General features: G+C 36.4%; 1 protein-coding gene across 2 annotated transcripts in view; it reads right to left on the bottom strand.

Moving 5' to 3' along the window:
- Positions 1-274: 274 nt before the first annotated feature.
- The window catches only part of LOC140237613 (tetraspanin-31-like), a 30,447-nt gene continuing 16,905 nt past the window's right edge, over positions 275-13,816 (bottom strand). Inside the window, exons 5-6 of one of the 2 annotated variants that reach the window (XR_011901857.1) lie at positions 10,427-10,561; positions 275-1,528 (exon numbers count right to left, since the gene is read on the bottom strand). Coding sequence is in view for 1 of the 2 variants with exons in the window: in XM_072317543.1 (XP_072173644.1) it covers positions 1,454-1,528 (75 nt within the window). In the remaining variant the exon portion in view is untranslated. The remainder of the gene's footprint in view (positions 1,529-10,426; positions 10,562-13,816) is intronic. The other variant, XM_072317543.1, reaches the window with a different exon arrangement.

Raw genomic sequence — 13,816 nt, 5'->3', positions numbered from 1 at the left:
AATATATGTAACATATCATATGGGTGACATATATTATATGCGACACAGATTCAGACCTCCCAACGTTTCTAACTGTAAAATAGGGATGATTTGGCTCAAAAGTAGGAAAGAAAGAGCAGTTCCCATAGAAGTGTGTAGTAAAATTATCCAAAAAAAAAAAAAAAAAATGGAAACTCCTATTGAAACAAGAGTTGGGAATGGTCAAAATTCAGATATTTTTCCCCAAAATTCTGAATGGTTGGGAGGTCTGCACATTATTACGTTTGAGATTTTACAAACTTTGGCTGCAAGGACTGCTATGGCCTGGTGCATGATATTGCCTACAGAGAGATGGACAGTAAAGTGTCCTTAGTGACTATCACAGCACACAGCTATGGCCTCATTCACTGAACTCTAACCTTTGACATTCGACAATTCTCCACACACATACCTTCTTGTAGACTACAGAAAGTAGATGTCATTTCTACAAAATACATTCAGACACTCCCGTTCTCATCCCCCTCAAGTTATAAGCGTGCTTTGATTTGGCTGTTTCTACTGTTTTTGTTTTTTTTTACATTGCATTCTCGCTGTAACGCTACTATTCTTTCTTTGTTTTCTTCCCAATCACAAAGCTAACTGAAGAAACACACAATACTGTAAGATGTAATTACTTTAAGTACTTTTTGTTAAAAATGGTAGTGTTCTAATTACCATCAAAATCCAATACCAAAGTGTAAAAAGTGACATTTGAGGCATTTGATGTAGCACTGTAAATTTACGAAGTAGCACTTCTTAACTGCTGAGAAAAACATGCTTTCTATGTTTTGTTTTGTTTTGTCTTTTTTTTCATTTTGCCCATCACCAACACAAAACATCAAATAGACCACAAAAGCAGAAGTAGTAAACACAGGCAAGAGATGTTGTATACAAGAGAATTTCTTTAAAAAATTAATGTGATACCCAGATGTAAGTTGCTATGTAATATCAATATGACCTGCTAGATAAGTTACTAGAATTTGTACAAAATTCATGTCTAGACTACAAATGTATTTGAGAAAACTAAAAGCATTAGGAAGGGAAAAGAACACCATTTTCCAAAGCCTCCTGTAACCTCTGACATGAAGGCATAAAAAATTTCATTTGCATGAAGTTGCAACTTTGAAATTATTGAATGTAATCACAGTAATTATTGAACATAAACCTACCAGCACATACCCTATTGACACACTGAGGCAACAAAAATATATCTTCAAAGGATAAAAAACTGCATCACTTCACTACCAGACATCTAAGACAACATACTTTTTGCTTATTTCCTCTGTCAAACCACCTTTGATCCACTCAATCTATTATCTTTTTTTCTTCTTCTGAACAAATCTTTACCGATGCAACGATTATTTTCTTCAAAACTGCTACATCTTGTTATCTTTAATGCTGGCACAAGGTTGCTGGTTGAGTTGCAGATCTGGTCTCAGAGAAAGGCATTGGGATTGGCTCTAGGATCCTTCTGGTTGCGGAACCGGTACGTGATTAGGACTCCTACAAACTGTAAGGGAAAGAGGAATGCAAAAGAAGGAAAGAAAATGAATGAAAAAAAAACAGCATATACAGATTGTCACTTTGATGGTATTGATCATATTTGGAAGTTAAAAACAGACAGAGAGCTACTCAGCGCTGACAGTGACTAATCTGAATTTATCTAAAATATTTGGGCACGGACATAACTTTAATCCGATGAGGACGTGGAAAAAAACATTCCACTCTAATTACACACTAGGAACAGGTCTGCAGAAAATTTCTTCCTCTGGAGGAAAATGAAAATTGGTGAGTTTTTTGGTGTGCACAAACCAAACTGAGAGCTGCTCAACACCTAGATAGCACAGAGTTGCTGATTTGTCTTACTGTCTAAACTCTTAGAAAACAAAACTTTTGTTTGTGGGTGTGTTTCAATTTTTTTCTCCAAATTTTCACTGATGCACTTCTCTGATTTTTTGTTTTCGTACAAAGTAACATGATACCGAGATGGATTTTCCCTTGAATTGTTCTGTGCATTTGATATTCACTTCCTTGATATAAGTCTGCTAGAGCGCAAAGTGGACTTTCACTTGGTGTTTCCTTTGATGCTATGATGTAGAAGAGAAGACACATTTTCTGATATAGCTTAACAATGTGTGGTGTACTTTTCACAAGTTTGAAGAGGCAGGAAAGACATGGGTTCAGATTAGATCTGTTACAAATTGAAAGAGAAAGAGAACATGCACTGAAATATAAATTCTATAACAGCCAAAACAAACAGGAACTATGACATGGCATTTCCGCAGAAATACAACATTCAAAATTAGTCACAATTAGTATGCGATCAGATGGAGATGAATAATTATTGTCAGTAAACCTCATTTTTTTCTAAGGACAGTCATAATAAAGCATGTAGAATACATGATATTTTCTATTTAAACGACAGTCTTAACCCATTGAACACTAGTGTCGAGTATACAACGTACTCGGGTAGGTGTCTATGGAAAATATGTGCTACAGCAAAATCAGTCTGTCCTCAACTGGTTAATAAAACAATACATGTGACACACATGGTGGTACAATTTCAAATCATATCTGAAAAAGACAACACTTTGTCAGATAGATAGTGTATGATTTCAAAGGGAACACAGGACGGTATAATATGAGATCATGAGCATTTTATAAGGAATGCAGTGATTAGTACATGCATGCAAATGTTGTTTAATTTTACTGAGGTCAAAGGTCAGGTTGAAATAAAATCGCATGAAGGCAAATTATCGAGGGTATGCATATTACTGCACTATGTCCCGAGTGCCACATGGTAGAAAATGCAGCGTAGTACAAAATACAATGTAAATGAAGTATATCAATAAACACTGATTTCCCACTGCACAAAATCAATACTATATTGCTTCAATCACTATACAGACAATAATCAATGCAACCAATCAACAATCAATGTATAAATCTACTATGACATATTTTGTAAATGACACTACAAAATAAATTTGTACTCACAGGTACATATCATGCCTCACAAACATGTACTCGTAATCAGCGCTTGTGACTCAAATGTATAACATTATTTCAATGTCCAATGTTTAATCTAATTTACCTACCAAACCTAGTATAACAAAATCAAGCAAAGGAAGTGAACATGGGAAACAGTTATATTTCCTTTAAAATCGCTTGGATGGACAAGTGAAAGTTCATTGCACTCAGACATCCGTAACATATCCACCCCCCCCCCCCATGTGGTATCAAATTACAAGGGAAACAATGAAGAAGAAAAAAGTAGTGAAAGATGGAATGACAAAGTCTGCTTGAGCATAGAAGAAATTTGAGAGAAACAAAACCAACAAAAAGTCGCTCACCCCTATTTTATGTGAGGATTCAAAATAGGTGAAATGGGTCTACCTTGTCAATTTTCAGATTTTTATATTTTCCGAAAGAGCAATAATTCTTCTACACTATTTCTAAGTTTGGGGTCATGTGAAGAATGGAAAGTTGCGGTTTTTGCAGTTGTAGTACATTGTATAACAACACTTTTTCTTTTTCTTTTCTTTTTTTTTTAGAATAGCGTGATTAGGTTTGTCCTACAGGCCTCTTTTCATTCCTTAAAAACCCTGCCCTCACTCTTCATTTTGAACTCTAATAACTTTTGAAAGGATGGTGCTGCTGCTTTCAAATTTGGTACCAGTCATTATTAGAATGTGCTAATAGAGTATGAACACTTTCAGCTTAATCTGATACTCCCTTCACTGTGGTTGCCTTGGAGTTCTACATCTTGTTTTTTGTTCCATTCATTGCGCAGTGCACAGCTTGGTGAGATTGAACACTTGAATATACCCTATAAAACTCCAGAGCCTTTTTTTTCTCAGTTAAGACTTTTCCAGAGTGTATACTTTCTTTCCATTATCTAGATGGGTTTAAAGGGATTGTATGGTTTTGGTTGAGACCTAATTTCTGGTTTCTAACATTTTTTTGTGAGATAATGAAAAACCTTCTATGAGATGTGAAAGAGCATGTAATTCTATGAGGAATTCAATGTTTATTTGATGAAAATTGGTTTTGAAATGGCTGAGATATCAAAAAAGAGCGATTCTAATAAAGTGTGGGACCCACACTTTATTACGATCGTTTTTTTTTTTACTTTGTTTTTGGATGTTTCAGTCATTCCAAACCCGATTTTCATCAAATAAACTTTGAATTCCTCTTAAAATGGTATGGACTGTACTATATCATAAGTGTTTTCTTGGTATCTCGCAAAAAGTTAAAAGCCCAATTCTCATCTCCACCAATACTGTACCACCCCTTTAATAGGAAAGTCCATTTGTATTGAGTTATACACTATTTTAAAGCTTAACAGTCTGCTAATTTAGAATATATGCCCTTTACAAAAAATCCATGTCGGGCGACTTTTGTTGGTTTTGTGATGCAGTGTCACATTTAGGGTTTAAGGTATCACGAATCACTTCCAGCATTCTAAAGCACCTCCACATATTTTATAATAGTTTTAAATCCTTCATGTGCCAAAGCACTTGGCCAAAACTTGTAATGCATTTTCAATAGCATTTGGTAAATCCCCTAAACTGGACCTTCTTGTAATTCAATAATAGACATTCAATATTAACTAGAATTATCACTTAAGGTGATTAATTCTCCCGCCCCTAGTGTTGCTTTATAGTATGTGATGTCATGAGGGCAATGACGTTAATAACAAATTTGTGCACTTGTCAAATTGGAAATATAATAATTTTAGTTTACTGTACAATTACAGAGTTGACACTGAGTATAAAACTTACAGCAAATGGAAACATGCTTTCCCCCAGCATCACTACACTTAAAGACCATCATACACACCAAATTTGACCTTCATAGCTTGAATGGTTTATTTTGATACAAAAATGAGTGGATACCATGGCAACACATTTTCCTTAAACTAACACATTGGTGTCTTGCAAAACTACACTTCTAGATCAAGATACATACTAATTTTGACCTTAATTGCTTAATGATGTGGAGGTTATTCAATCCACAAGGTTTTGGTAAAATTACGGTTACCATGGCAACGCTTTGTCCGACAAACACAAAAATTATGTGTTCCACATCTATGCCTCAAGGCCATAATGCCTACCAAATCTGATTTCAATTGCTTAAAAACTGTGGAAGTTGTTCACTCCACAAGATTTCAAAGAAAACATGCGGCTACCATGGCAATGCTTTGTCAAGTACAAACACAAGGAGTGTCTAGCATAACTACACCTACAGATCATCACAGACACCAATTTTGAAATTGATTGCTCAAATACTATGGAAATTATTCAATCCACAAGGTTTTGGTAAAATTATGGTTACCATGGCAACGCATTGTCCGACAAACACAAAAAACATGTCTTGCACATCTATACCTCAATATCATCATTTACCGTAAGTTTCATTTAAATTGCTTCAAAACTGTAGGAGGAGTTCGTGACGCAAGATTTTGCAACAGACCGACCGCCCGCCCAACCAACATCACGGTGATTCCTACATACCCCCTTCACACTATGTGTGGCGGGGGTATAACAAAACAGGGATTAAGGGGTAATTAGTCTATTCACTGACTATAATGCATTTCAAGACATATGTGCAAATTGGCATAGAAACACTCCATTGCATGTACTGCATCACCCTGCAAATGAAGTGCAGTATTCAAGGTTTTGAAGCCTACAGAGATTTGACCTTCTTGACCTCAGACATGATACTGTGAGGAGATAGTGAGGAATACTTCCAAAAAAGGCTTGTTACCTTTCAGCATGCCAAGATTTTGTTTTCCTCTTTTTTTTTTTTTTTTAATGCAATGTCATAACAGGATAAGATCTGTAGTATATTGGAAAGGTTTAACTGGCAGGGGCTCTACCTTTACACATAAATGTCAGGCAGTTTAATACTATGTTCAAATTTAGGAACGTTTTTATTGCAGACCTCTAGGAGAGAAAGCATCCTAGTGGTGCAAGCAAAAATAGAAACAACAAGTACAAAAACAACTCCTGCACGAGCAGCTCCTATCACAACCTAACATTACTTCCGACCAAAAAGTCGAGACGCATCTGGCATACTCATTGACGTCCCTCCCCTCCTTGCCTGCAGGACCTAATGCCTTCTGGTGTGATGAAATTGATGAGGCCATTAGAATGTGCTGCAGTGGTTACTATGGACACCATTAAACATTCATGGAGGAGGGGAGCAAAGGAAATGATACCTTGATATGTATACATGTCAGTTTGTTTCTCATATGATTTGAAATGGAGGATTGGGGGGGGGGGGAATATGTCCTCTTTCCTCCTTACTTCCTCTTGTAGGAATGGGATTGCACACCCCAGGCTAACATTTATTCGCTGCTCCTGTCAATACATGATTCATAACAGCACCTTGCAAAACAGGGCCTCTCAAATTACGAGGAGTGAATGTCTCAAAAGGGATTTCCTACTACAGCTAGAGAATATCAATCATGCACACAGCACATAAGCTCAAGGCAAACAATGTACAGTTTGTTTGTTTCTTTGTACGTTTTTTAAAGTATCCAGTGTGACTACACAGATGCAATATATATTAGTCTATCAAATACTGGTACACAAACATTCTGTTCATGTTAATGCATACCTTGAATATGTATGTTTATCTGTCAAAGCAACAATTAGCACACAAAAACTGGATTCCCAGTACAGAAATGTACCCAATGAGTTTAAACACATCAGTACACTGGTTTATATGCATCTTGTAGGAATTATGAATCTATGCATGCATGTACAATGTATCTCTGTCATTTTACTTGATACCCTCTCTGAATTTAAATACATAATTCGCACTTTCTTCCACTAGCTTATAGAGACTTCTTTTTAAATATGACATGTGAATTATATGCTGAAAAAAAAAAACTTTACTTTTGTCATATTCAACTGTCATTCTTACTCAAGTTCCCATGTCAATGCTGTATTACAATTAAAAACTCCCCTGAAAAAGTTGAATTTGTAATTCAGAGAAATCCTTCTTCGATTTTATTTTACCAGTTAGCTGCTGACCTTTGAGTCTCCAGTATGATGAAAATATCAAATTAAGGATTTTCTGAATAAAGTAAAACTACTTAGTACTATAGTACTACTCATTAGAGGGGAAAGAGTACTGTTGATGATTTTGGCAAGATGTTACTGAACAAAATGCAAAAAACAAAACAAAACCAAGTATATCTGATAATTTCACTTTCACTGCACTGTTTTAATAAAAGAACTCCTATCAAAGAAGGCATGTTGTGAAAAAAAAGGAAGAAGCTCTTACCATCTTATCATATTCAATAGCAGAAATGACATGCACATTAACTCCCCATCTAAAACAAGTAAGCCTATACTTAATTGAGATGTGCAAATTTCACTTCATTTCACTTTCACAAAGTAGCAGCAAACTGGCATATCTCGGTGCAGTCACAGAGTAATACTACAATCAACATGGGTATTTTTTTAGGAGCCTAACATGTTTTATAAGCAGTTCAAATTTGTACTTACAAATCATAGAACTTTACACCTTGTATTTTGTGCATGAAATGTCCTGAAATTGTCATTACTATTATTGTTGTTTTTTTTTAATGAATTTAGTAAACCTTAAGGTTTTCAAGAGGTCTTTTTTTACTCTGCTTCCAGTACATCAGTAATCAATCGTAGGTCACACATGTAGAGTAAATGCACTCTTAAGAGCTGAGTGCATTACAATGCACTTTGTTTGTGTTTTTACAGGGTGGTACATTGTGAGGGATTCAAACAAGAAAAAAATAAGCGCATCTGTGAATTACCAATGATTACTACAGCTCAGCTCCCAATAGGTTAACAACCAGTATGCACTCTACATGGCTGCGTCCTCTTTCATCTTCCCCCAATATCTCAGGGCTCATAATTAGCATGCAGCTGAGGCTAGCACCAGGCCTTCTGTACAAGCTGCCTGCTGCCTGTCTTTGGCCGCTTGCTGGGCCTCAGACAATAGCGGGGAATCACACCTCTCCAAAGTTTGGGTGGGTGAGGAGGGTGGAGAAATCTAATCAGAGAGCAGGGCTTATCAAATTAGAATGACACTCGCATACTGGTTAAGGGGAAAAAATGTGGATGAAACTTGGTCTGCAAACATTGTGCATAGAGTAAGGGGTTTCTAGTCTAAACAGAGATGTGATACTCCGACAAGAAAAGTCAAAATACATTGTAGGTCAAATAAAGTCAGTTCAGTTGAATCGGAGGAGGAGAGCATGCAGATTTTCCTATTTTTACACTGATGTTAGTACAAACTCATGGAAAAGGCAGACACTACAAAAATGGCAGCGGCACACATGCACATCGGTCAGAGATTTCTGAAAGTTAGCTGTAAATATGTATGTACTACAGTATGTCCCCCAAAAAATTACAATCAGATTTTTGCATTGCTAACACCCAATATGATAAAACTGTCTAAATACTATTTCAGGGCCTTAAAATATAACATCTTACAATTGTAGCTCTATTTTGCAGAAAACCCCAATCAATTTGGTTAAGCGGTCACAGAAAAATGTGGATTGTTGTGAGGCATGTCATGAGTCTGATTCTTCCAAGTTTAGCACTTGGATGCTCTTGGAACTGCATAAAACACAATAGACAGAACTTGGAGGGAAGGGATTCCTGACATGCTCTACAAAAATCCTCATGTCTCCTTGACCACTGAAGCAAACTGAATGGGGTTTTCTGTAAGATGTGTGCAATGAGTTATAGTTTCATACCCTGAAATTGTGTTTGGATTGATTCACTAATTTTAGAGTTATCGTTGCGGAGGGTACTTTTGCAAATTTTTTTTTTGGACATACGGTAGAGCACAAACTCGCTTTACCATTCTGAAGCTGAGAGGCTTCAACGCTCAATGATTATCATGTAAACTGTATTTGCCGCAGTACATGTGTCAAGAGCATACTTAAGTCAGGACTGTATTGCAATACCATTGACTATCAGTATTGTCATCCTCATCTACCTCGTTGCTTCTCTCTCTCCCCCTCCCTTGTCCCCCCCCCCCCCCCCCTTAAGATGCACAACTCCAGACTGGCTTGTAATGGCTATCTAATGTACAGTATGTATGAATTATACATCAGCATAATACACATGCCCCATTGCAAATGTGTGGCATTCACAAACCTCCCTCATAAAAGCTGCAAACTGCCCTTCTATTTCTGAGAAGACACCATGAAAGACATGCATAAGGAAAGGTTTTTGAACACCAACAAGTTGTTAAATAAAATACAATCTGCTGCCAGTGTGAAATGAACATTATTTCACATGTACCAAAAAAAAAAAAAAAAAAAAATTAAACAGAGTAATTGTCACATATGTGACACAAAAAGAAAAGTAATATGACACAATTTTACACGACTCAAAATAAAGGAAATGGGTCAACCTTAATGGTCAATTTTTATCATTTTATAATTTCTCAAAGAGCAATTCTTTTTCTTTATAAATCTAAATGTTCAGTTAACAAAAAGAAAGGGAAATTGTCTGCAAATTAGATGTGATGGTGACAGCATTAAACTTCTTGAGTCTTCCATTGGCATACACACAAGTCTTCCCTAATTTTTATTTTTATTTTAATCCAATAGAATAAAATATACAAATGAAAATTAAATATTTGTTTTGTTGCCATGACCTACTACTGTAAAACTGTGAATGTTTGCATGCATTTCAATTTCTCAAATTTCGCGAGCCAAAATTCATAAAATTAGAATGCACTGGAAAGTTCTTGTCTGCACTACATGTTTTACAGTACCAGTTTTTATGATATCAACCAAAAATATTGATTATAGCGACATATTTGTGTACAAGCCACATGAAAAAGTTGTGAGTTGCTGTCATCCTCCCCTCACCTAAATTTGCATTCGAGATGAATTTGTATGAGAGAAAACAACAGGAATAAGTAGTCATAGCAATGTTCTTTTGATTGTTAGCATCAAGCTGTGAAAAACAATAAATGAACATACTGTATATCCCACTCTACAGAACTGAGCGTTAATGTATGTGTTAGATATTACAAAACAAATGAATGTTGGATGAAATTAAATGATCATGAGATGTTAACAAAAATGTATTTGTGCAACCAAAGATTTTCATGCTGTTTTCACATAAAAGATGACTATTGCAAATTATTACTACTTTTTGGAGTAACATCTTCTGGCAGTGACAGTATTAGAGTTGTATAAAATGGCACTACTTGTGTTAGTGTCCAAAAGCACTGTAATCTAAACACATAATTGGTAAACAAATCCCTGCATATGCTGCTCAGGGATTAAAGAGTGACATAACTGTACCAAACGAATTATCACAAACTCATGATACACCAAACAACTTTTTGTTTAAAGATAAAACTGATCTACAGATATATCTCTTCTTCATACTTGTGAAGTTTTGCGAAGCGAATGCAGATTGGTAGGTTTGGGTGACGGGTGGGGCCACTGCTACAGGAAGGCGCTGGGGTTGGCCCGGGGGTCCTTCTGATTCCGGAACCTAATAGCTAACCACACCCCTATCAGCTACAGGATTCGTACACACAAAATAAAACAAACCGAAAATTGGGGGTGGGAGAAGAAATTACATTGGGGGGAAGGGGAGGAGATACATGTAGATAAACATTATGAGGGGGAAAAGGGTAAGAAACATATTGAATTTGGTTTGGTTTGGTTTTCAATAGATCAACATGCCATTTGGAGGCAAGGAAAACAAAATATTTTTATCGTCAGACAAACCCAATTTAACATGGCATACAATGTATGCCAAGAAGAGAAAAAAAGGAATTTGTGACAATATGAATAATTCATCATTATCATATTTTGTTATGAAGTAGGAAAATGAGTTCAAAGAACATGGAATATTATTTACCCATACCAAGAAAGATATCATTGCATTATAGAACAACATTGGAATAGTTGATCAAAGTGTGCAGATATCGCAAAGGTTGATTATCAATTTGTTTGTTTGTTGTTGATTTATTTAACGAATATGCATACAATATTATTTGGAAGGGTGAAAATTGCACAAAAGTGAATCATGAATATTATGGATAAGGGAAAACAGAGCAGTGCAGGAATGTGGCCAGAAGAGTTGTTTGAGGAAAAATTTCACAAGGGGTGTGGTCAAGAGACAAGAGATGACGAGCATACAGATACAAACCGAGTAGCGAAGGGTCAAGAAAGGGACAGACAGAATGGAGAACACGGAGAGAGGACAAGGAGAGGGAGCAAGAACAGAGAAGAAACAAATTAATTTCCAAATGAAATGAAACCATAATGATGAAGGATGGAAATATAGACAAAGCATGTAGTCCACACAATTAGATTACCTTTCAACCTTTTAGCATACAAAATGTACACAACATATCTCATACATTCCTTTGCTTCAGTATTGAACTTTGCTCCTCATCGACCGTGGGGGTGTTTACATTGTGCAGCACAAATTAGAATGACAGAGAAAGCCCTACACCATAGGACAGAGGATGTCTGTATACGTGTGTGTGTGTGTGTGTGTGTGTGTGTGTGTGCATGTGTGTGTACATACGTATCTGTGTCTGTGTGTTCCCTTTCTAATATTGGTGTAGTGTAAAGACATTAATATTAATGTACTGAAAAGCATTGCTGGGGCATAATGATGACTGTCTATTGTCGACAACTGCATGTATAGTATTGTACAACATTTCTAAATCAAATATTCCATTTTTCTTTTGATTCTCCCCTATCCTGTAATAACATGTCTCTCTAATACACTTATGGAATTGTATCAACTGACAAAAACAAAACAAAACAAACAAGAGAGTGAGGAGTTGAATACAGAAATCTCCTGACAACTTCCTCAACGTCTGAGTGCAGATATAATCCCAGCGGGATCAAATTTCTTGATCATGTGACCCTGTTTCGCGAGTCAAGTCCAAGCGCAGATTCAGCGAGCTAATCTCTCTTAAGATTACTCTGGAAATCACAAAAATACTCATTTGCATCAGCAAACAGCATAGATTCTGCCCAACAATCACAATAATTGCATAAAAAGTGTGCAATATCATTCTTGTCTAATACAGCATATTTTGTCAGCAACATTTGCACATGCAATGTAAATGAAATTTTGATTTGGTGGTTCTAGCATTAACCCGTTGAGTATGAGTCCCTGGTATATTCCGGCAAGTGTCTATGGGAAATGCGTGTTGCAGCAAAATCAGCCCATCTGCAACGGGTTAAGAGGATCAACAGATGTACCTTGTTATCATTGTAATCATATTCACATTCTGAACTTAAGTTGAACTAATTTCCTGTCAGTGCTTGTGAAAACAACAATTTCTGGCACACGGCAGTGACAGAGTTTGCGCAAATCCTCTCAGTTAGAGACAGACAAAGTGATAGTTTTGCATGACACTGATGAAAAGGAAACACATCTTCAGTCATGGGGGAATGTGTCCTTTCTCAATCCCAACTGGGGAATCACTGAATATTGTTACTCTTCTCATAATGTGATTAGTGATATTTCAAACAATAAATGTAGACAAATCGAGTAAGCATAGTTTTGTGTCTTGTTTTATTGACCCCATATAGATATGGGTATGTCAGGAAGCTGTTTCACCACAACTATTTCTCTGAACAGTACCCTCCCCTCCCCTCCCCCACCCCGAGCCCTTGCTCCTTTTGCAAGTAAGATTACTCAAACAAAGAGCAAACAGTGTAATGCATAAACCTCGCTTCTCAGGACTGAATTACAGAATGGCAGGGTTGGGTGAATTTTCTCTCACTTTCCCTGCATCTCTTGACCTGAATGAAACTTGATATAATGCACAGTCACCCAGTGAACACCTACATTTCGTGTAATACTATATGTAAAGCATAGAAAGAAAGAGGATCTGCGTGTCCATGTGGTTGTCCATATGTAAAGTTCTATGCAAAGTTTAAACACCAGCAGCTGTGTGTATGCATCCCACGACATACAACATCTATAATCCACTGTGTGCTCAATATGATTGGGTCCTGTGCAAACTGCAAAAAGGTATTAATTAGTCATGCAATAAACGGCACACAACTTGGAGCAGTTTCTGTACCACTAATACTGGGAAGGATGTGAGCTTAAATCTCCCTCTTTTATTCCCTCGCTCTCTCTCTGTAAGCTAATACTGTGCATGAAATATTTTTAGCAAAATGTTGTGCACATACAATGTAGAGATTATAATACACCACACTGTACGTTAGAAAATGATCAGTATAGTGCAAAGAATGAGCAACCGCACACACACTGCATACATCATGTACTACATGTACAGCTGTACAGTGTACACGTATATAGGAAGAGGTGCCTAAACTCATATGAAGACAATTTAAATAATAAAAGATGCTTTGTGTGAAAGGGTAAAGAAAACTCTTTGGAAACACACAGTTGCTATATCTATGTGGTTTGAATAAAGGCTATGACTTAATGTTTGATTGTATGTCTGCATATAATGCATGTGATACATTCATGACATGAAGGTGAAGGATAGAAGCGAATGATAAACTGTAAACTATCATTGAGGCCTACAGTGTAAATGACAATACATTTTGTACAGTGGAAGTGTTGCCCATCTAGAGGTAAAATAAACTGTCTGGTAAAATAATTACCTACAGTGTAACCTTATTGATACTTTAGGTGACAGTAAGAGATACAACACATTCCTTTGGCTAACATCTGGTATACATACAAACTATCAGTTTAAATTCCAGTTCGTATGTAGCCTTCCTGTTTTATTAGACAATTGATTGGATCATAAAACAGAAATAGAC

The sequence above is a fragment of the Diadema setosum genome, chromosome 14 (assembly GCF_964275005.1).
Source record: "Diadema setosum chromosome 14, eeDiaSeto1, whole genome shotgun sequence".
NCBI classification, from domain to species: Eukaryota; Metazoa; Echinodermata; class Echinoidea; order Diadematoida; family Diadematidae; genus Diadema; species Diadema setosum.
The sequence above is the reverse complement of the archived record's forward strand: the minus strand, read 5'-3'. Positions and strand labels throughout refer to the sequence as shown.